Source organism: Gadus morhua, unplaced genomic scaffold, assembly GCF_902167405.1.
Source record: "Gadus morhua unplaced genomic scaffold, gadMor3.0, whole genome shotgun sequence".
Classification (NCBI taxonomy): Eukaryota; Metazoa; Chordata; class Actinopteri; order Gadiformes; family Gadidae; genus Gadus; species Gadus morhua.
In genome coordinates this window covers 861,977-885,326 of record NW_021964142.1, presented here as the reverse complement: position 1 = coordinate 885,326, position 23,350 = coordinate 861,977, and the positions used below count along the sequence as shown (strand labels likewise).

The window sequence follows — 23,350 nt, the reverse complement described above, 5'->3', positions numbered from 1 at the left end:
AGGATCCCAGGTCCCCCTCGTAGCGTTCTGGGGCAGGAATGTACGGCTCCCGGGACGAAGCCGATGGACCCGGAACAGCGACGGATGGATCAGGCGAGACGGCGCGCTGTGACTGTACAGCCCCGGCCAGCTCACGAAGGTTGGAGGTAATCTCCTGCAGGACTTGGTCGTGCTGACCCAGGAGAGTTCCTTGACGGGAGATCATCTGGCGGAGTGACTCTGCGTCCGCTGCGTCCATGTTTAGGCCAGTTCGTACTGTTAGGGGGTACGGAACGTGGAGACCCAAGCGCAGACACAGGCAGAGACGAGGTAAAGGGAACGGGGTTTATTGGAATGTAGAAGCGTCAGACAGGCGGGGAGTCAGGAACCAGAAGGAGCGTCAGAACAGGCGGGGAGTCGGGAACCAGAAGGAGCGTCAGAACAGGCGGGGGATCAGGAACCAGGAGGAGCGTCAGAACAGGCGGGGGATCAGGAACCAGAAGGAGAGTCCGACAGGCAGGGGTTCGATAATGGGCAAGCAGGGCGTAGGCAGGCGGGTAGTCAGGCAGGCAGGAGTTCGGCGACCGGAGAGTACTGAGAAAGGAAGGAGAGTGTTACCACGGGGACAGACTGTAGGAAAGCTCGAGAATACTAGTTGGACCGATACTGACTGTGCAGGAGTAACGACGAACTGGCGCCGACTGGCAGGAGATCTCCGACTGAAGAAGGAACTGGTGATGAGCTGACAGCACACAGGTGTGGAAGGAGAAGAACCACCGGCGCCAAGTGGCCACTAGGTGGAGGTAGTGGACCGCGTAGCAGGACGCTGCGTGACAAAATGTCATAATATCGTTTTCTGTTCCCCCCCCCCCCCCTTGTGTGTGTGTGTGTGTGTGTGTGTGTGTGTGTGTGTGTGTGTGTGTGTGTGTGTGTGTGTGTGTGTGTGTGTGTGTGTGTGTGTGTGTGTGTGTGTGTGTGTGTGTGTGTGTGTGTGTTGAAGCCCAGAGCAGCAGCAGAGAGCAGACTCCCCTGGACCCAGCTGTGTCTCCATGAAGAGTGACTGGTCTATGGATTATCCTCCTGACCTTAAAGATGGACGCCCCTCCAGAGAGGAGAGGTAGGAGTTTCAAACAGACGATGAAAACAGACCGGTTTGTTGTTATTAGACTACTGATGCTGATGTGTACAGGTCAGGAAAAAACAATAGATTGTGTATGTGTGCGTGTGTGTGTGTGTGTGTGCGTGTGACTGTTGTCCATCTCGGAGCTCAGCAGTGATTCATCATGACTCCATCATTAGTATTAGTAACAGCTGTGTGTAAGCATGTGCGTGTGCGTGCGTGCGTGCCTGCCTGCCTGCGTGCATGCGTGCGTGTCTGCCTGCGTGCGTGAGTATGTGCGTGCGTGCGTGCGTGCGTCAGGCGTGCGTGCGTGCGTGCGTGCGTGCGTGCGTGCGTGCGTGCGTGCGTGCGTGCGTGCGTGTGTTGTGTTGAAGCCCAGAGCAGCAGGAGAGAGCAGACTCCCGTGGACAAAGCAATTTAATTAATGAAATTATTTTTAAGACGACTTGTAGCAGACTTTACAGGTTTAATGTTTAAAGATTCAATGTCTTTCAAACAGCCCCATTTATTGAATCTGTTTTAATTTATCTTTGGAGGTGAATTAATTTGTTGAAACTGATTATCCATGAAGAATAACACAGGTCTGGGTAGAAATGTAGAAACTGACTGCTCTATTTTCTATGTTAGCTAATCGCATTGTGAATAAACACAGTATGAAGGGTACTTACTGTGCTTTTATGTCAACATGTAAGTGCTTGAATGCCATAATAACTTTTTCTGCCCCCTCCCCCTTAAATTTCCATTTCAATAAGGTTAGAAAGATTATTGAAATCAAAAGTCATGAGAAAGTAGTTATTTCCCTGCAGTAAATGATCAAATGAAACAACATCCACGAATCCTAACTTCCAGATGGTTCTTGTTTTTCAGAAGGACGCAGGAGAGAGCAGACTCCCCTGGACCCAGCTGTGTCTCCATGAAGAGTGACGGGTCTATGGGTATGCCTCCTGACCTTAAAGATGGACGCCCCTCCAGAGAGGAGAGGTAGGAGTTTCAAACAGACGATGAAAACAGACCGGTTTTTTGTTATCAGACTCTACTGATACAGATTTTTACAGGTCAGGAGAAAACAATAGATTGTTTGTGTGTGTGCAGGTTGTCCATCTCAGAGCTCAGCAGTGATAAATCATGACTCCATCATTAGTCTTAGTAACAGCTGTGTGTGTGTGTGTTGTTGTTATCAGACTCTAATGTTACGTATTTTAAGCACATAAGCTGCCCCCACATAGCCACTAGGAGGCAGGATCGAACACCCAAGCTGCATTACCCCCACACAGCCACAAGGGAGCAGGGTCAAACATGCAAGCTGTAATATCTACCCCAGCCACAGAAGGCAGCATCTTTAAGACAGACGTGGAAGCTGCAGCTAAGGCGTCACATAGGCCACGCCCACTTCACATAGGCCACGCCTACTTGGATCATTCGCAGCGCCCGGAGCCAGAGGAGGTCAGAGACTCACAGGCAGCAGAGAGACTCGGGCCTAAGCCCGGAGCTCGAAGTAGCTCACGGTATTACTCTCTACGAGTGTTGGATACAATTCCCTCCCTTTTGCTTCATAGTTACCATACCAAAATACTTAAACAAATAAAGTGAGTTGAAAGCGACCTGTTTCGAACTACTTTCAACAAGAACACAACAATACTGATACTGATGTTTACAGGTGAGGAAAAAACAATTGGCTGTCTGTGTGTGTGTGAGTGTGTGTGTTTGTGTGTTCCCCACAGACCACACCAGAAGAATTCAAAGGTTACCAGGCCTGTACAGAAGCATCAAACAGAGCTGATAAAGGTGTGTAAATGTCCACTAAGACATCTGACTTCAGCTCTACATGAACATCAGAAAGCATCTCTAGTGGTGCTCATAGTCTCCAGGCTTCCCTCTTTGACCAGCGGGACGTGAATCCAGGACAGATGCTTCTGATGTCCTCAGTGAGTTCAGAGTAAAGTTCTCCTTGATGTTTGTTCTGTTCCAGAGGGCTGAGGAGAACGCACAAGCTTTTCTAGACAAGGAGCTGAAGAAGCTCTGGAGGGATCTCTTCTCAGATTACCCACAATGCTCAGAGGGTCAGAGAGTGGAGGGGGAGGAGGTGGATGGTAAGAAGGAGGAGCAGAGGAGGCGCGCCATAGAGGGAGTGGTGGACATCACAAAGCTCTGCCTGATGGAGATGAACCAGGAGGAACTGGCCGACACACTGTGGGGCGGTAAGAGACTCTTATTTTGAAGACAGGGGAGCCAATTGCTTTGAAGGACAGAGACTCGTATCTTGAAAACAGAGCATAGACAGAGACTCTTATTTGTCTGTTCAGACTAAATGACATAATGTGAGATTTCTACATTTCTAAATTCAATTTGATGTGTGAGATACCATTCCTCTTTGAGGTTAAACGGTTTGATCCAGATATGTAGGGTTATAGTGGGGGTATCAGGTTAAATGGTTTGATCCAGATATGTAGGGTTATAATGGGGGTATCAGGTTAAATGGTTTGATCCAGATATGGAGGGTTATAGTGGGGGTATCAGGTTAAATGGTTTGATCTAGATATGGAGGGTTATAGTGGGGGTATCAGGTTAAATGGTTTGATCCAGATATGTAGGGTTATAGTGGGGGTGTCAGGTCAAATGGTTTGATCCAGATATTTAGGGTTATTGTGGGTTATAAGTCACTTTCCACAGATTCACTATCAGTATTGCTATCATTAGACCAATCATATTGCTGTGGAAATAACAAAATAGTTTTGAAGATTTTGAATCTGTAACATGCAGTCCTTGTCAAGACCAACTTCTCCGACCACAAGTACTGAAGCCACTAAATATCATGAAGTTTATAATTTAAAGGAAATATTGACCTGTTTCCTCTGTTTCCACTCATCACCATCCATTAACTGATGTCTTCTGTTGTTTTCTCATTTAGGATCTGCTGCTGTCGAGTGCCAAAATAAAATAAAGTCTAATTTGCAGAAGAAGTTCAGGTGTGTATTTGAGGGAATCGCTACAGCAGGACATTCAACACCTCTGAATGACTTCTACACAGAGATCTTCATCACAAAGAGAGGCAGTGGAGAGGTCAACCAGGAGCATGAGGTCAGACTGATTGAAACAGGTTCCAGGAAACCAGCCAAGGAGGAAACACCAATCAGATGTGAGGACATCTTTAACCCGTTACCTGGACAAGATAAACCGATCAGGACAATAATGACAACTGGAGTGGCAGGCATTGGTAAAACCGTCTTAACACACAAGTTCACTCTGGACTGGGCTGAAAACAAGGCCAATAAAGGCATACACTTCACGTTTTTCTTCACTTTCAGAGAGCTGAATTTACTGAAAGGGAAAGAGTTTAGCTTGGTGGAACTTCTTCATCACTTCTTTATTGAGACCAAAGAAGCAGGAATCTGTAGATACGACCGGTTCAAAGTTGTCTTCATCTTGGATGGTCTGGATGAGTGTCGACTTCCTCTGGACTTCCAGAGAAACCCGATCTGTACTGATGTCACAGAGGTCACCTCGGTGGATGTGCTGATGACCAACCTCATCAGGGGCGACCTGCTTCCCTCTGCTTGCATCTGGATAACCACACGCCCTGCGGCAGCCAATAAGATCCCTGCTGAGTGTGTTGACATGGTGACAGAGGTGAGAGGGTTCACCGACCCACAGAAGGAGAAGTACTTCAGGAAGAGATTCACAGAGGAGACACTGGCCAGCACAATCATCGCCTACATCAAGAAATCACGAAGCCTCCACATCATGTGTCACATCCCAGTCTTCTGTTGGATCACTGCTACAGTTCTGGACAACTTCTTCAAAACATCCAAGCTAGGAGAAGAGATGCCCAACACCATGACTCAGATGTACAGCCACTTCCTGAGGGTCCTGTCCATACAGGGGGACAGGAAGTACCATGGGAGATCTGAAACAGATCCACACTGGAGTTCAGAGAGCAGGGAGATCATTGTTTCTCTGGGAAAACTGGCTTTTAACCAGCTGGAGAAAGGCAACCTGATCTTCTACGAGGCAGACCTCGCAGAGTGTGGCATCAATATCAGAGCAGCCTCAGTGTACTCAGGAGTGTTCACCCAGATCTTTAAAGAGGAGGGTGGGCTGTACCAGGACAATGTTTTCTGCTTTGTCCACCTGAGCATCCAGGAGTTTCTGGCTGCCCTTTATGTCTTTCTGTCATTCATCGATACTCGGGTCAATCTGCTCTCAGGACAACGACAATCCTGGTGGTCTATTATTTTTAGAAACAAAGGAAATGTCAATCTCTACCAGAGTGCTGTGGACAAGGCCTTACAGAGTGAGAACGGACACCTGGACTTGTTCCTCCGCTTCCTCCTGGGCCTCTCTCTGGAGACCAATCAGATTGTCCTACGAGGTCTGCTGGGAAAGACAGTAAGTAGCTCAAAGAACAGTGAGGAAATGGGCTCTTACATCAAGGAGAAGATTGGTGGAGATCTATCTGCAGAGAAAATAATCAATCTGTTCCACTGTCTGAATGAGCTAAATGACCGTTCTCTAGTGGAGGAGATCCAACAGTACCTGACTTCAGGAAGTCTCTCCGGAGAACCTCTCTCCCCTGCTCAGTGGTCAGCTCTGGCCTTCATCCTACTGACATCAGAAGAGGAGCTGGACGTGTTTGACCTGAAGAAATACTCTGCTTCAGAGGAGGGTCTTCTGAGGCTGCTGCTAGTGGTCAAAGCCTCCAAAACATCTCTGTAGGTTCACTAATAACACATATTACAATAAACAATATAAATATAACTGGAATATAATGTTAAAATACTAAAAATAAAAATTATAATGCATTTTACATTGAATATATAATGAAAATGTTTGCATTTAATTATTTAATAATTTTTGGTAAACTAATAACATTCTGCATTATGGAATAACTTAAAGCTTTCTGTTGTTTTGATCGCAGTTCCTGACATGTTCTATTTATTGTGTGTAAAGGCTCAATGGCTGTCATCTGTCAGAGAGATGCTGTGAAGCTCTGGCCTCAGTTCTCAGCTCAGTCTCCTGTAGTCTGAGAGAGCTTGACCTGAGTAACAATGATCTGCAGGATTCAGGAGTGAAGCTGCTCTCTGCTGGACTGGGGAGTCCACACTGTACACTGGAAACTCTCAGGTCAGTTTTACTCAATGTGCAAACAGTTAGAAATAAATGTTCAAAGTTAGAGTTATATAACTCAGCTTATACCTCACTACCTGTGATAACCACATTCATGACTTTCATATCATATAAAGGCTACCCCTTGTTGTTGAGGTGGATATAACAATACATCCATATGCCTGCAAATCTCTAATTATGAATATAAACCCAAAATATATCGATAGTGTCCCCTGTATACAGGACGTTGATGGTTGAAAGCAGGGAGAAATATAGGGGGTCTTGGGAGGGTCAGAGACCCCTAGTTGGATGCCTAAAGCTAAGGCCACACTGCACGCGTTTTTCGGGTTAAAAAACGTGCATAACGCGCCTAACTTGACGCTTGATCATTGTGTGTCCCAAAAATGGTTCAACGCGCCTAACGCGCCTGTGGCTGGATTTAGGAGTCCGAGGTAGGAAACCCAACGCCGCCGTGTTTGGGTGCATGATAGAGCTTAGATCGGGTTAGATTAAATAATCTCGGATATAAATAACAATAATCGGGTTAAATAACTTCACATGGTGTGTCTGGTGTGTTTCCAGCATTCGTAGTGTTGATCAGTAGAGATATCCGATCAGTAGAGATATCCGCCAAGACGTTGAGGTTGCTTAGCAACCAGAGACGCTGTCCATGCAAGTGATTGGAGCGTTCCCTCTTCGTCATAACTATCAAACCAAACATCCTTCACATTCACCGAGCGAACATTATGAAAGTAAAATGCAAATTTCTCACAAAAAATGTTTACATAAACGCTTTTAATGGCGTAACTATGTTACTATTTCCACCCAGAATAAAGAAAGATGTCCGCCATATGCTTCTGTGCAAGCGTCACTACTCTCTGCCAGTGACGTCAGGTCAAGCTCCACGCTGGTTGGCTATCGCGGCTAAGCGTCACGCGTAGGCGCGTCAAAAGTTACAAATGTTTAACTTTGCGCGTTGGTGCGTTCGGCGCGTTGGTGCGTTTACGTGCGTCATTACGTGCGTATGCCGCGTCTAACGCCACTTACGAGCCGCTTTAACGCGTCTACGCGCCTACACCAATGGTTCCTTATGCAAAAATGCCGATTGTGGCCTTACCTTAAGACCTCCTGAAAGCCACCACAGCAACATTTTATAAAAATTATTTGAAACTTGCAATTGTCAATCAAAATGTATTTTTAAAAGCTTAGTATTTCCAGTATTCATTATTAAACGTACACGACATATATTCAAACATATGAATAGGTTTCAGAAAGATATTTTTTATATTGTGTAACCAGGCTGAAGAGAATAACTTATAAAAGCTCTTTATGTATACAATAAGTTATTGTTGATATGGAGGATACATCAATAATTATCTTTTTTATTAATATAAGTCAACTCACTCACTTTTTTTTTTACCTTGCTCAGTACATTTGGTTATATTGATGATATTTGGGTTCAACCAATAGGATTGGTTCGGGGTCATCTGGGGAAGGGTGAGAGGTCACGAGTGAGCGGGAAAAAGGAGAGAGAGGGAAGAGACAAAGGAGGAGAGTACTTTATTCTCTCTAGAGATCGCCCAGCTAAATGATGTTTAGACATTTACTGCTTAGTTGTTTGACAGCTAAAGGAGCACGGGAGAGAGAGTATGTGGGGCCGGTTTTATTGGTGTTTCTGTTTGTGTCTGGGATGTTTTGGACGGAAACCTCAGTCTTCTCCACTCCCTATAATGGTACCGGGACGTTTTCTTGCACGTGTTAAGAGCGAAGTGTCTATTGTGTTGCAACACTGAGCCCATACAGGCCTGCAACGTTTATGACGGCATATCATTGACAAAAGGCGCCAGCAATCATGACTTTGTGCAGGCGAACAACTAACACATCCTTGCGCACAAATCATTATTGGAAACACTTTAACTGCACTTGCGCTCAGCAGTTCTCCAATCCCGAGAGCAACAATAAAGCCTGTGAGGCAGAAACGATTCATTGATTGCGCACTTAAAGTGAAGCAGAACTCAACTGACACACCTGCACCCACAAATGCTGCTCACAAATGCTGCTCGCAAACTGCTTTCCTGCTCGCTCTGATATTTTTCTCCTCTCAACACAATGTACATAATATTGGATTAAAACTTCTTTTACAAAACATCTAGATGCACTAATAACATGTATTACAATACAATACACAATATACTACACTAAATGTCATATTAATATACAAAGTGCTTTTAAAACCCTACAAAACCACTATTAAATTCCAAACATTTTACACCCAATATACATATAAGATAAGGATCTAATGTATTGACTAATATATTTTTGTTAAGTTATTAAAACATCTCTAATAAAAAATTTCAACACAATTCTTTCATAATGTTAAAAGTATATTTGTTATTTTAAACAAAGTTTCTTGTTATTCTTGTAGTTTAAACATGTTTATTTTTTTTGAAGGCTGAATAGGTGTCATCTGTCAGAGAGATGCTGTGAAGCTCTGGCCTCAGTTCTCAGCTCCAACTCCTCTAGTCTGAGAGAGCTGGACCTGAGTACCAATGTTCCGGAGGATTCAGGAGTGAAGCTGCTCTCTGCTGGACTGGGGAGTTCAAACTGTACACTGGAAACTCTCAGGTCAGTTTTATCCAATGGTCAAACAATAACACCAAAAAACAGATTTACATCCAGAAAGGTTAGGTCATAAATACATTGTTTTCATAAGAATAACTCAACATATTTATATTTTTGTAGGCATGACAGTTTAGGTACACGTTATATTCTTAGTTTGTTAATGATGGTATAATGTGTTTTATACAACGGGGGACCAAAATCCAGCGATCTGATTGGTTCCCAACTGTTGTATAATGAGCGTATACATAACTGCTATGACGCCCGATCATTTTGTGAAAGTATCACTCCGCGCCTTGAAGAGGAAACCGTTACAAAGTATCGTAAGAAACTTTATCACACAGAGATTTAGCTTGACCATGGAGGAGGGGATTCACCAGCGGGGAAATATATCCTTCGACCTCCGGGAAGGCCTCACAACCGATGAGTGGCTTCGGCAGCTTTCCCCGGAAAAAGAGCAAAATAATTCACGGCACGCAGAGCTAAGAAAAGAGGAAGTCGACCAATTAGAAAAAGAGCGAAACGAGTCGAACACCGTCAAGCAAACGAGGTGGGCAGTAAAATGCTTAGAAGAGTGGTGTGCTGCCAAAGATGTTGATATAAACTTTGCTACAATCTCAAAGGAGTGCTTAAATTGCATTTTAAGAGATTTTTATGCAACTGTCGGAAACGGGAAAGGGCAAACCTACGGATTAAGCAGTTTCATCGGTCTCCTGGCTGGCATCAACCACTACATTAACGACCCACCGCTCAGTTTGTCCTGGTGTCTCATCAAAAACACAGACTTCACTACCCGCAACAATGTCTTCACTGGTGTGGTAAAAACTATGAGGAAGAAGGGCCTAGACACCACAGTCCACCACTTGGCGATTTGTGAAGAAGACTCAAATGCCATGAAGAAATCACTTGATCCTGGCACAGCGGGGGGGCTTGTGGACAAAGTTTGGTTTGACGTTCAACTGCACTTCGGGCGGAGGGGAAACGAGGGCAATCGACAGCTGAAACCGTCCTCTTTCGCCGTGAAATCTGACGAAAATGGTCTAAAATATGCCACACTAACTTTCAACGAACATCCTAAGAACCACAATGATCCTCAAGGGAAAAATAGGGAGAGCACAAGAGGGTTCATGTATCAACTGCCAGGCGACCCGCTCTGCCCCGTCTCGTCTCTCCTCAAATACATCTCTCATCTACCTCCAGACGCAGAAGTATTTTATGTCCACCCGAGAAAAAATATTATCTACGGTGCTAATGAAGTCTGGTAAGTAAAATAAATGGTGACCATATTTTTCAAGGCTATGGCTAGATTATGATAAAAACTAAAAACGTATTTACTGTGTTGCAGGTACACTCGAGAGCCAATGGGTGTAAATCACCTCGCTAAAATGTTGCCGAGAATATGCAAGCAGGCCGGGACACGGAGATACACCAACCACTGCCTCCGCAGCACCACTATCCAGATGCTTTCCGACGCAGGTCTAGCATCGAGGGAGATCATGGCCGTAAGCGGACACAAGTCCGAAACCTCTCTCCAGAGCTACTGGAAACCGAAACTTGGGGACCGGAGAAAGTGGAGCAACATCATCGCCGACGCCGCAGCACACACAACCACACTTAAAAAAATTAAAACCACTGATGTCGGACAATTTTTCAATAGTTGCAATATCAATGGCAACGTACAAATTAATATAAACGAATAGGCAAATAGTAGCCTATAAACTTGTTTAGTGTCTAAGTTAAAATGTTAATTATTGCAAATAAAATGTCAAACCGTATTTTTACTAGTGTGTGTGTGGAGTCATTTTGCCATAATTTTAATAGTTGTATAAAAGCAATAGCACAGTTCACTGAAACCTAAAATCGGCGAGTGAACTGCTCCATAGGATAATTGCCGGCGAACCGCTCTATCGGAGCCTTCTCTCGGAGGGACGCTAAAGTGTGTTGCATAGCCACCGTCAGCCAGGAGGGACTACTTTTTTGTATTCTTTAAGAAAACGGCTACTTTGACTTTCTTGGTTTCTTTTTAAATGTAGTGTGACTATGACTTTCGTTTCGCCATAATAGTAACCATTGTATAAAAGCAATAGATCACTTCAGTCAGTGGCATGTGCTCATTATACCACTGTGAAGGGGGTAGCCGGCCCTCCGCTGCGTGTCGGGGTCGGACAACGACCCTTAACAGTGGTATAATGAGCACATACCACAGCCTGGCGTGATCTATTGCTTAAGTATAACATTATTATTCTGATTATCATGGAGTCAGACAGTAAAGTGTGGTTTAGAGTTGTTTCATGAAGGTTAATAACAACCTATTAATAAAACTGTATGTTTAGGTGAAGTATAATGATAATTTTTGTTTGTTAATTTAACATCTGTGTGAAATCTTTTTCTTAATATTTTAAGATCCAGGTTATTCATGTTATTTATTATTTAATGTATTTAAAAAAACTGGTTATAATTCTCCTATAATTTAACTATAGTTCCTCACAGGTTGTGTTTATTTTGTGTGAAGGCTCAATGGCTGTCAACTGTCAGAGAGATGCTGTGAAGCTCTGGCCTCAGTTCTCAGCTCCAACTCCTCTAGTCTGAGAGAGCTGGTCCTGAGTACCAATGATCTGCAGGATTCAGGAGTGAAGCTGCTCTCTGCTGGACTGGGGAGTCCACACTGTACACTGGAAACTCTCAGGTCAGTTTTATCCAATGGTCAAACAATAACACCAAAAAACAGATTTACATCCAGAAAGGTTAGGTCATAAATACATTGTTTTCATAAGAATAACTCAACATATTTATATTTTTGTAGGCATGACAGTTTAGGTACACGTTATATTCTTAGTTTGTTAATGATGGTATAATGTGTTGTAAAATATTATTATTCTGATTATCATGGAGTCGGACAGTAAAGTGTGGTTTAGAGTTGTTTCATGAAGGTTAATAACAACCTATTGATAAAACTGTATGTTTAGGTGAAGTATAATGATAATTTTTGTTTGATCATTTAACATCTGTGTGAAATCTTTTTCTTAATATTTTAAGATCCAGGTTATTCATATTATTTATTATTTCATGTATTTAAAAAAACTGGTTATAATTATCCTATAATTTAACTACAGTTCCTCACAGGTTGTGTTTATTTTGTGTGAAGGCTCAATGGCTGTCAACTGTCAGAGAGATGCTGTGAAGCTCTGGCCTCAGTTCTCAGCTCCAACTCCTCTAGTCTGAGAGAGCTGGACCTGAGTACCAATGATCTGCAGGATTCAGGAGTGAAGCTGCTCTCTGCTGGACTGGGGAGTCCACACTGTACACTGGAAACTCTCAGGTCAGTTATCAGCCTCTTCTTCAAACTGGTTATTCTAGCTTCCAGTAAGTACAGCTCCTGCCTGATGCATTTCTGTTGCTCTTTTCCCTGCTGACCTAACACTCCCTGGTTCTACACAATGTTAGAACCTGTGAAGAAACGTTCTTAGCGTACCAAACACAGCAGACTTCTCCTGACTCTAACTGAACAATATCTCATTGAGTTGTAGCTATTGAGAAAGGAGCATTTGTTTAAGATCCTATTTCACATCTAAGTGAAGGAACTTCTGCTGTCTGTGATGATGTAATCTCCCCACTTCCTCTTCCTGTTCTCAGACTCTCAGGGTGACACAGCTTTGTCTCCATGAAGTATCAATAAAGCTTGTCCTCCAAATGGAATGAATACAAAAATATAAATGTGGTTACTTTAGTACAAACGACTCTCAACCAGATACAATAAATTGTGTGTGTCTGTTGTGTGTGTGTGTGTGTGTGTGTGTGTGTGTGTGTGTGTGTGTGTGTGTGTGTGTGTGTGTGTGTGTGTGTGTGTGTGTGTGTGTGTAGCTTGTCTGGCTGCCTGGTCACACAGGAAGGCTGTGCTTCTCTGGCCTCATCTCTGAGCTCCAACCCCTCCCATCTGAGAGAGCTGGACCTGAGCTACAATCACCCAGGAGACTCTGGAGCTGCGCTGCTCTCTGCTGGACTGGAGGATCCACGCTGGAGACTGGACACTCTCAGGTAATAATAATAATAATAATAAATGAAATTTATATAGCGCTTAATATGGTACTCTAAGACGCTTTACATATTGCCCTATCAAAACTATGTGAGACAGACTAGGAATAAAAGAAAAACAGAGGTTAAACATGAAGAATAAGGTGGGAGTTAGGTGGGGAAGGCTAGTGTGAAAAGGTATGTTTTGAGGGCAGATTTGAAAGAAGAGAGGGTTGGAGAGACTTTGATGTGGGAGGGGAGTGAATTCCAAAGGGTGGGGGCAGCAACTGAGAAGGCCCGATCACCCCAAGTCCGTCGCTCAGTCCGTGGAACTTGTAGCAGGTTGGCAGAGATGGACCTGAGGAATCGGGAGGGGGCGTGGTGATGGAGGAGGTCGGCAAGGTAGGTGGGGGCTAGGCTGTTGAGGGCCTTGTAGGTGATGAGTAAGATTTTGTAGTTGATTCTGTGTTTAATTGGAAGCCAATGGAGTTCACGGAGGACAGGTGTGATGTGTTCTCTGGAGTGGGTACCAGTGAGGAATGGAGTGGAGGTATGGAGAGGACAGCTCACCACTCAGGGACGAAGTCTCCTACAAGGATTCATGCCGCTGCTAGATGAAGTGGTTTGAAGAGGCAGCTGTCACTCATGTTGTGTAGAACGTGATGAGACGGCAGATGATGAAGGTGAATGTTTCAACATGCTGCTCTCACTTTGTTTCCCCCCCAGTGTGGAGCACGGTGGAGTGTGGAGGCTGAAACCAGCTCTAAAGAAGTGTAAGTGTCTGTTTGATTCATCACATCACACACTCACTATTGAGATGTGTTAGATTTCAGCTTATTTCTAAACTGTTCGGACAGACTCTGCGTTGTGTATTTTCAGTCGTAGTAGTAATTCTTGAAGTCGAAATCAAAGCAGCTTGACAGGTTGGATTAGAGGGTTGAATAGATGGTTTATTCCAGGATGTACAGCGAGATACAGACTTAGGTTGAATAATCTATAGTGGACCTGGTGGTCGATGACTTGTTCCTCGGCTGTCGAAACCCTCTACTCCTCGAACCAAAGGGTTGGGGCGAGTATAATACAAAAAGGGGATAGATGAATAACACGTGAACAGACGCACTCTCAGCCTTGATAAGGTATTTGGCCCTGGCTATGTCCCGGAGGCCAGGTTCAACCTACCTTGAGACATAACAATGGCAGAATGTTGGGGATAACACCTTGTATCAGTATGAGAGGCCCTGGCCTGTTCCTAGACTAGAAATGTGAACAATAAGAGAGACACTAAAATACACCAACATTCTACATTCCTCCCTCTTGATCATACTAAACATAGTTTAAAGATCACCAACAAAAAGAGAATTCAGTGTATTTTCTGGTGACCTATTAATAATGAACTAAATCAATGAAAGAAAGCATAAAAGGCAATAGGACAAGTAAATTTAAATCATACACAAGTAAACCAGGTGTAGGCCACTATAATAAAGAAAATAACAAACTCATTATGTTACTCATGATTAAAACATTTTTAAAGAATCAAGAAAGTCAACTGTCGAGACACCTCCCTCTGCTTGGCACAACAACATCACAGACAATACTGCATGACTCAGTTGGTTTTGAGTAGCAGTTGCAACAGAGTTATTTTCCAGTTGATGGCCACCGCAGGTGTGATGGGGGATGAGGATGAAAGTTCGTAGTAGGGCGTCAGGACAAACACTGAGACACAGTTCAGTTCAAGGACTCATCCCAAGGACTCAACAAGTGTCCGTGTCTCCTGGATCTCCCAGGTACGATGAAACATGAAACAAAGAAAAAGTGCAGTATCAGTCATGGGGGAGGCATTGTCACAGCCTCCAACATTAATGATGATCAACTATGTTTGTAATTGTCTTAAAGGTTGGGTAGGTGATTTGCGAAACGCCAGCAGATTTTGAAAAAACACAACTCAAATGGTCCTACCCCCTCTCCTTCAACGCTGACTCTGACTCCACCCATTCCAAGTACCTGGACGCGCAATCATGCACGAGCGCGAACAGAGATGCGCGAGAGCGAGCCAGGCTAGAGTAGGTATTCGTTTAACAACATGGCACTACATTCAGCTGTAAGTTGCACCCAGTACCGCGGGAAGTAGGAGTGCTGGGGGTGCTGCAACACCCCCTGTCCGAGGCCCTGTCTTATCACAGAAAACGATCATTTCTAAAAACTCCGGCCAAAGTGGAGATTTATGAAAACGCCGGTTATGTGTTGTCGTGTCAACGGGGAGAAACGGGATTTTAGGTTCTGAAGCGTCACATCATGCACCAGGAAATGCTTAACGTCATGTGAGCGACCGCTGTACCGTATTGGTCCGAATATAAACACAAACCCCATTGTAAGACGACCTATATTTGGAAAAAAGATTTGAAGACCAGATCCGTTTTTTATGAATAAATAAATTGTATTCATTGAAATAATATACGAAAATAAAAAGGCATCGAATAAAACACTGCATTGTCACTAAACAGTAGTGCAAATAGGCCGTACTGATGTGTACACCAAAGACTATTCCTGACACTCCTCTGCCCCGCTGTGTTCGCTCTGGCTGTGGTCGCTCCGAACTGTTTCGGCCCGTGGCAAAGCGAGTCATCCTCGCTACTGTCCAAGGCATTTTGAGACGCAGCATTTATTTAATGCTCATATGACCTAGTGCTGAAAAAAGGTTATATGAAAAAGTGTGAGGGTAGCGGTGGTGCGCTAAACTTGTTCTGTGAGCAGCTGGATGTGAACGATCGATTTTCAACTGTCCGCGCATGCACTGGTGTAATTGAGCTGCGCTGCTATACATCTTTTTTTATCAATGTAACGAGTTGCGAGTCTAGTGCAGGCTGAGTTTGTTTTTTTCCCAGCACCCCCTGCTGAGAATACGTTCTCGCTGCAATGGTTGGACCAGATGTTATAAACATTAAACGGTCACATAAATCATTACTATTTTTAGAAAATGTATGTTTGTTTCATATAATTGTATTGGAAGTCCTGGTTTTCACTAGGGTTGCCGCGGTGTGGACATTTTCACACCGAGTAATACACTCGTCTCCACACCGGTATTACCGAGTATAAACGGTATAAACTTTGAAACTAGGTCAACCGCCACACAAGCATCGGTTTTTAGACCCTTCTCGTCCTTCAGTTGCCGCCAACGTTCGAAAGCAGCGCCTAGGATTATTCTTGATTTCAGTTTTTCTCTTTCAGCGTTTTTATTATCAATTACTCTCTGAAAAAGAGTTTTCCTTCTCTTTGCTGGTGGTGGTGGTGGTGGTGGGGATGGTGGCGCCTTGTCTGCCATGGAAATGGTCTTCTACTGCTAGGTCCAAATGTGGATTAACTAGTTCCAGTAGCTACCGCAGGATAACAACAAACAGGAGCTTGCTCTGGGTCACGAGCTCTGGGTCACGAGTACTGCACGAAGGGGTCGCGCGCGGGGCGCGGGGGAGGGGGAGTGCAGTACGACCGTTTGATTGACGTACTTACTGTCCAATGCAACTCGGTGGCAATGGAAATGATTGGCTGGAGTTTTTCGAGCCCTGCCCGTTCCACAGATGATTGACTTGTTTAATTTTCATGTCAGTACTTCTAACTCAGTGGCTGTAAGCGGGTTATGATAAGGATTTCAAGTAATTTTGCAAAAATGGCCAAAAAAGCAAATCACCTATACAACCTTTAATGATTCGATAAACAATGAAAAATGATCATACAAAAATAAATCGCTTGATTCGAAAATGGTTATATCAGTAATCAGTCATCATAGTTTTCAATAAACCTTGTGTGAATGAATGATTGAACCTTTGTTCAAAAATAAAACAAAACAAACAAAATGTTCTAAAGCTGAGCAGTTGTGTCAAGAAGGAACCAACATGAACTTAGATAGGCAGTGACAAAAGTCCTAGCATCTTTCGAAGACTAACCTCTTGTGAAAATAAAGGAATGAAAATAACAAACACTCAAACACTCCCTACTCTTCACCCCGTATCAGTTAGTTTGCGTGCCAAATCTAACGAGTGTCATTCCAAGTCGGTGCAGTCGCTGAGTTCTTCAGCACTCTGCGCTTGTAATTTCTTCCATCGTTCCCTCATTTTGTTTGAGCGGTTTTCTTGCCCTACTCTCTCGTTGGAGCGGTCACGGTACATCTTTCGAGGGGCTTTACATTCTCTTTGCCAGTGTCCACTTTGTCCACAGTTGTGGCATGGTCGAAGTTCTTTCTGTCTGTCTGGCGGGAGGAATCGTCCTCTGTCCCTGTTGGACTGGGGGAATCTTTGTCGTTCCCTGGCTATTTCCTTCTTCTCGTCTGTGGTCTTCATGTGTGGTTGTATGTTGTCATCAAATCCTCCATTGAGTGATTCATTCTTAATCACTGCTCCAGGCCTCACCTCGGGGGGTTGCTGTACCCGGGGGTTCGGATGTTGAAGGAATGAATGTGGTGGGACAGGGGCGAATTGGGGAAATTGTTGTGGGGTCTGGGTCGCATCATAATTAGCATAGTCAGGTGGGGCAGATGGATTTCCCTTCTGTGGCACGTGGGGGGTACTGCAGATGACCGGATCACTGTGTCTCGACTCCTGTAAACCACCATGGAAGATGTATTCCCCATCTGGGCCACACAATGGCAGTTTGGGGTACATGCGACCATAGACTCCCAAGGTTCCTCCTCCTTTTCCTTGGTCACCCCCCTCAGAGGGCCCTGAGTCGAGGGGGTGGGCCGCTATCAGTCCTTCTCCGACTAGCGTCGTGTGTAGGTCTGTGAACTTCCTCTGCTCTTTGTTCCGAGTCGCTTCATCCTTGAACAAACGAATTTCGTCTGCAAGCAGTTTGATTTGCTCTCTAATTTTTTTCAGAGCAGTTGTCTTTTCCAATTCATCTCTCTTTTTGTTACAGAGTCTCGCTAACTGAATAAAGATCAATCTCTCTAACCTCCACTTCAAAAAAATCTTGTTCCATTGGTTCAGATTGCTATCCTCTTCCTCCTCCTCTGCCTTCTTCCTGCCTTTACCTTTCTGCATTTTTTCTATCTTTTTCTATCTGTAAAGTAACTAAAACTAGCGACCAATTGCTGCTTAGGAAGAAACAAATAGACGCCTCCCACGGAGCTCGGTATGCCAACAACAGATGATGGCACACTTTTTCCCTCTTCGATTAAAAAAACAATACAGATGATTCCTCGGCGGGGATCAAAACAACATAGCACAAACAAAAAAACTCTAGTGATTCATGTAACCTCACCAGTAATTCAATACAAATACGGTTTCACTCCTTGTCCAGCAAGTCGTAAAACAAAACCCCTGAGCAAACCAAACGTCTTAAGTTATATTCAGGACATGTATCAACATTGACAAACTAGCAAAGATGAACAAATCACTTGACAATTTCTATTCTAGGAATCTAACCCAGACTCTAGGAATCTAACCCAGATACACCTATTCTAGGAATCTAACCCAGATTCTAGGAATCTAACCCAGATACACCTATTCTAGGAATCTAACCCAGATTCTAGGAATCTAACCCAGATACACGTGTCTTTCCCATTCATACAGCGTATATTCAGTGATTATTGAGCTCTTAAACACTAATACAGGTTCTCACTTCGTCAAGCTCTTAATGACACAACTTCATTACTCAGCAAATGTAGTGCAGCCTAATAGTAAAACAAATAATAATAATAATCACAGTTATGTGTGTGAAGATTATTTTAAGATTACTTTCTTGTTCTTTTCCCTTGGTCGAGAGTGTGGAATGAGATTCAGTCACCGTTGATTCCCACGTGGTGCATAGAGATGCGCTGGTTCAGCCGCGTTGTGGATGCGGGTCCCTCGGCAGGGCAGGCGTTGATCAGATGTCTTCCCAGGCAGGGCGCGCGCTCTTCTCGGTCACAGGGCAATCTTCAGAGGCAATCGTCTTCTCACTCCTCTCTCTTCAAGACGGTGTCACGGCACCAAATGTTAGATTTCAGCTTATTTCTAAACTGTTCGGACAGACTCTGCGTTGTGTATTTTCAGTCGTAGTAGTAATTCTTGAAGTCGAAATCAAAGCAGCTTGACAGGTTGGATTAGAGGGTTGAATAGATGGTTTATTCCAGGATGTACAGCGAGATACAGACTTAGGTTGAATAATCTATAGTGGACCTGGTGGTCGATGACTTGTTCCTCGGCTGTCGAAACCCTCTACTCCTCGAACCAAAGGGTTGGGGCGAGTATAATACAAAAAGGGGATAGATGAATAACACGTGAACAGACGCACTCTCAGCCTTGATAAGGTATTTGGCCCTGGCTATGTCCCGGAGGCCAGGTTCAACCTACCTTGAGACATAACAATGGCAGAATGTTGGGGATAACACCTTGTATCAGTATGAGAGGCCCTGGCCTGTTCCTAGACTAGAAATGTGAACAATAAGAGAGACACTAAAATACACCAACATTCTACAGATGGAAAGTCCATCCACACAGCAGGAAGTGAGGTCACATCCTACTGGGAATGAAGATGATGGCTGACATCATGTATCTTACGTATATTAATACTGTCGACCATCACAGTTAAACCTGCTTGTATAAAACCCAGCAGGTATTACATTGTTACATTGAGGGGGGGTGACGGGGCTGAGGGGGGGGACTAGGGGTGAGGGGGAGACCGGCTGAGGGGGGGCTGGGGGTAGGGACTAGGGGTGAGGGGGAGGGGGGGTGACGGGGCTGAGGGGGAGGACTAGGAGGGGGGTTGACCGGGTGAGGGTGAGGACTAGTGGGGAGGGGGAGGGGCAGGGGGGGTGACGGGGCTGAGGGGTGAGGGGGAGGGGGGGTGACCGGGCTGAGGGGGGGCTGACGGGGAGGGGAGGGGGGGGGTGTGAAGGGGCTGAGGGGGGAGGGGGAGGGGTGTGACCGGGCTGAGGGGGGCAGTGAGGGGGAGGGGAAGGGGGGGTGACGGGGCTGAGGGGGGGTTTGAGAGGGAGGGGGAGGGGAGGGGGGGGGGGGGGGGGGGGGCTGAGGGGGAGGGGGGGCTGAAGAAGAAGAGAGAGCGATCACAAAACGAAAGAGAATAAAAAGGAAAAGAGCAGCCTGGATCCAAGGAGAGATGTTTGTTGTTGATATATTCATAATATTGTTGTTGATGTTTTCATAACGTTATTTTTGAGGTGTGTGTATCTATGAATGTGTACATATGTGTATATACAGTAGTAGTGATGATGATGATGATGAGGATGAAGAATGGTTCAGCAGCTCATCATGTCTGGTTCTCCCTCAGATGCCTGTGACCTCACACTGGACCCCAACACGGCCTACAGACTCCTCTCACTGTCTGAGGACAACAGGAAGGTGACGCGGGTTAGAGTGGACCAGTCGTATCCGGATCACCCAGAGAGATTTGACTCCTGGTCCCAGGTGTTGGGTAGAGAGGCTCTGACTGGCCGCTGTTACTGGGAGGTAGAGTGGGAAGGAGTTGTTGTTATAGGAGTGACATACAGAGGAATCACAAGGAGAGGAGGGGGTGATGACAGCGAGCTTGGACTGAACAACAAGTCCTGGAGTCTTTATTGTTCTGATGGTCGTTACTCTGCCTGGTACAGCAGTAGAGAGACAGCCCTCCCTCTCCGCCCCGCTGGCTCCACCAGAGTAGGAGTGTATCTGGACCGGCCTGCTGGCTCTCTGTCCTTCTACAGAGTGTCCCCAGGTGGAGGAGGGTCCTCAGACACACTGACACACCTCCACACCTTCTGGTCCTCCTTCACCCAGGAGGACCTGCTCCCGGGGGTCTGGGTAGGGGGGCGGCGGACCCCAGGGGGGTCCCTAGTGGGGTCCTCAGTGTCTCTGTGTCGGTTGTAGTCGGTTTTTCCCCCCTGCTCTCCGCCCCGATTTTCCCAACAAAGTTTCTTTTAAAAACACACACACACAAACACACACACACAGACATACACAAAAAAACACACAGACACACAAAAACACACGCATACACATTGAGAGGACTGATGACTCTCTCTCTCTCTCTCTCTCTCTCTCTCTCTCTCTCTCTCTCTCTCTCTCTCTCTCTCTCTCTCTCTCTCTCTCTCTCTCTCTCTCTCTCTCTTCTAAAGTATAGCATGATAAACCATAAACCATGAAAAGGCTTTTAAGATCTCCCATAGTTAGATAAGCACATTTATTATTTCAAATGTACATAAAATATCTATTGATGGTCAATCTTTATATATTTTCAGACTTCACCAGTTTAAGTCTTAAGGGCTCTTATATCATCATTTTTGTCATAATCCTGATTTACAACCTGATTTAAAGCAGATGTTATGTTTTGTTCATAATAACCAAGATGTCTATGGGATAATGTTGCATGTTGTAAATGACTTTAAACTGAATCTTGATTTTCTGTGTTCTGTTGGGAACCAAGCGGCTGCAGAACTTGTTCAGTTATTAAAGATACGTGCTCACCTGTTGATGATTTGTAAAGTCTGCTGCTTCTATTGTTAGTCCTCGTGTTCATTGTGTACATGTAAGGGACTATTTTTCTGTCTTTTTTGTTAATGAAGCATAATTGTAATAAACGACTCAGTGGATTCAACTGAATGTTCTCGTGTGTTCAGCCGATGATTTCTTGTTTTATTAGTTAATAATGCTTCCATAAGTGCCTTAAGAATAATAATATATTAATCAGAAATTATTAATAGAACAATAAATGTTATTCAGATTTTATTCTGAGAGAGAGAGAGAGAGAGAGAGAGAGAGAGAGACACAGAGAGAGAGACACAGAGAGAGAGAGAGAGAGAGAGAGAGAGAGAGAGAGAGAGAGAGAGAGAGAGACACAGAGAGAGAGAGAGAGAGAGAGAGAGAGAGAGAGAGAGAGAGAGAGGGGGAGAGAGGGAGAGAGAGAGAGAGAGAGAGAGAGAGAGAGAGAGAGAGAGAGAGAGAGAGAGAGAGAGAGAGAGAGAGAGAGAGAGAGACAGAGAGAGAGAGAGAGAGAGAGAGAGAGAGAGAGAGAGAGAGAGAGAGAGACACAGAGAGAGAGAGAGAGAGAGAGAGAGAGAGAGAGAGAGAGAGAGAGAGAGAGAGAGAGAGAGAGACACAGAGAGAGAGAGAGAGAGAGAGAGAGAGAGAGAGAGAGAGAGAGAGAGAGAGAGAGAGAGAGTGTGTGTGTGTCCCTGTCTCCACTAGAGTGCGACAGGGGCACAAATCTAGATCCCTGGTGCAACATGGTGACCAAACAAGAATAGAATGCCAGTCAAGAGCAAAATAAAAAGGGTTAAAAACAATCAGATGAGTAAAAGCAGAAGAGAACAGTGGATCTGGTGATAAAAACAGGTTGAACCAGGGGGGGTAGAAGTGGGCTCCCCCCACAGCAATGGGGGGTGGTGAGTGGAGAGTCCTTAGTATGGATTGGTGAGTCTCTGACTCCGTTTGTGTCCCCCAGGTGGTGATAGTCCGGGGGCCCTTTTCCTGAGGCCTGCTGGGGCTCAGTGGGGGCCCGTGATTGGCTTCTCCAACCAACAGGGAAGAGTTCTTCTGTGGCTCTGCTGTGTTCTGGAGGTCTCCTGGGAGCTGGTTCACATGCCCTACTTAAAACTCCCCAGGTAAGAGCTTACCGAAGGAAACTAAAAGGAATAAAAAGATAAAAACATTCAACAACTCGGCCTGGCGAAGGTATTTTTTACTTACTTAAAAAAGTAACCCTATAATAAAATGAATAAAAGTAATAATAACCCTAATGGCGTAAAAGGATTGCCCTTTGAAAAACTAGGGATGATCAAATAAATAAAAAAGGTATAAAGAGAGGTACCTGACGTTTGGTTGTACAACAACTTCTTCAGAGGCTAGGTAAGGTAACACTCGCAGGTAAGGGTGAGGGTGAGGGTGAGGGTTAGGGTGAGGGTGAGGTTGAGGGTTAAGGTGAGGGTTAGGGTTAGGTTAGGGATATAGGATCAGTCCATTGACCCCATCTGGTGGTGCAACGGAAAATAGGCACGGGCATAAGCAACTAAAGATCAACCTGTAACTTTTGCAACCTTAAAACAAAAAAAACTATGATCAAAAGAAATACATTTTTTTGCGATTAGTAGTGATTAGTGATTGGTGACTCTGCTTGCTGTTTCCAGGAGCAGGTTCTGCTAGTCGGGAGAGTGGTGGAGAAACCAAAGGTACAGGCGCCCCCTGGTGGACGACGGGGGGGCTGGCGCTGTCCCAGTGAGAGGCCATTAGGCCTAGTGACTAAATGGGGGGGGGGCGTGGTCGAGGGCAGACATTCCTGATATGGGTGAGTTACTAGTAATTGCTGTTGTATCAATGGGTTGGTGAGGACTGAGGTCCGCTGTGGTGGGTGGTGTTGGTGGAGGACCAGCAGTGGGTGTAGCCTAGGGGCTGGGAGGCGTTGGGTGGTGTTGGACCAGCAGTGGGTGTAGTCTAGGTGCTGGGAGGCGTTGGGTGGTGTTGGTGGAGGACCAGCAGTGGGTGTAGTCTAGGTGCTGGGTGGTGTTGGTGGAGGACCAGCAGTGGGTGTAGTCTAGGTGCTGGGAGGCGTTGG

The 23,350-nt window shown here is 45.0% G+C and overlaps 2 protein-coding genes across 4 annotated transcripts; both read left to right on the top strand.

The window, feature by feature from the left end:
* Window positions 1–1,034: 1,034 nt before the first annotated feature.
* On the top strand, window positions 1,035–22,941 carry LOC115539092 (NACHT, LRR and PYD domains-containing protein 12-like). Its single transcript, XM_030350293.1, has 9 exons — window positions 1,035–1,096; window positions 1,967–2,884; window positions 3,069–3,297; window positions 4,008–5,808; window positions 6,047–6,220; window positions 12,683–12,848; window positions 20,581–20,659; window positions 22,244–22,403; window positions 22,926–22,941. The coding sequence occupies exons 2-9, from the start codon at window positions 2,747–2,749 to the stop codon at window positions 22,939–22,941; spliced, it is 2,763 nt and encodes a 920-aa protein (XP_030206153.1). The 5' UTR covers window positions 1,035–1,096; window positions 1,967–2,746.
* LOC115539069 (uncharacterized) lies at window positions 8,762–10,596 on the top strand. Of its 3 annotated transcripts, none has more exons than XR_003975660.1 (3): window positions 8,762–8,827; window positions 10,022–10,082; window positions 10,167–10,596. XR_003975660.1 is itself a non-coding variant. In XM_030350271.1 (3 exons), exons 2-3 carry the CDS (start codon window positions 9,181–9,183, stop codon window positions 10,519–10,521), a joined length of 1,257 nt encoding a protein of 418 aa, XP_030206131.1. In that variant the 5' UTR covers window positions 8,776–8,827; window positions 9,166–9,180; the 3' UTR covers window positions 10,522–10,596. The 3 variants fall into 3 exon arrangements, 2 of the variants coding, with proteins under 2 accessions (XP_030206131.1, XP_030206130.1); XM_030350271.1 differs by having other exon boundaries at window positions 8,776–8,827; window positions 9,166–10,082; XM_030350270.1 differs by lacking the exon at window positions 8,762–8,827 and having other exon boundaries at window positions 8,842–10,082.
* Window positions 22,942–23,350: the final 409 nt, after the last annotated feature.

What these genes read in the sequence shown, in the direction of transcription:
- LOC115539092 (XM_030350293.1), top strand. Translation starts at nt 2,747, where the DNA reads ATGTTTACAGGTGAGGAAAAAACAATTGGCTGTCTGTGTGTGTGTGAG. An exon ending in GGCCGACACACTGTGGGGCG is followed by an intron (nt 3,298 to 4,007) that starts GTAAGAGACTCT and finishes TTTCTCATTTAG; the next exon opens with GATCTGCTGCTGTCGAGTGC. An exon ending in ATCCACGCTGGAGACTGGAC is followed by an intron (nt 12,849 to 20,580) that starts ACTCTCAGGTAA and finishes TCCTTCACCCAG; the next exon opens with GAGGACCTGCTCCCGGGGGT.
- LOC115539069 (XM_030350270.1), top strand. Translation starts at nt 9,058, where the DNA reads ATGAGCGTATACATAACTGCTATGACGCCCGATCATTTTGTGAAAGTA. An exon ending in TACGGTGCTAATGAAGTCTG is followed by an intron (nt 10,083 to 10,166) that starts GTAAGTAAAATA and finishes ACTGTGTTGCAG; the next exon opens with GTACACTCGAGAGCCAATGG.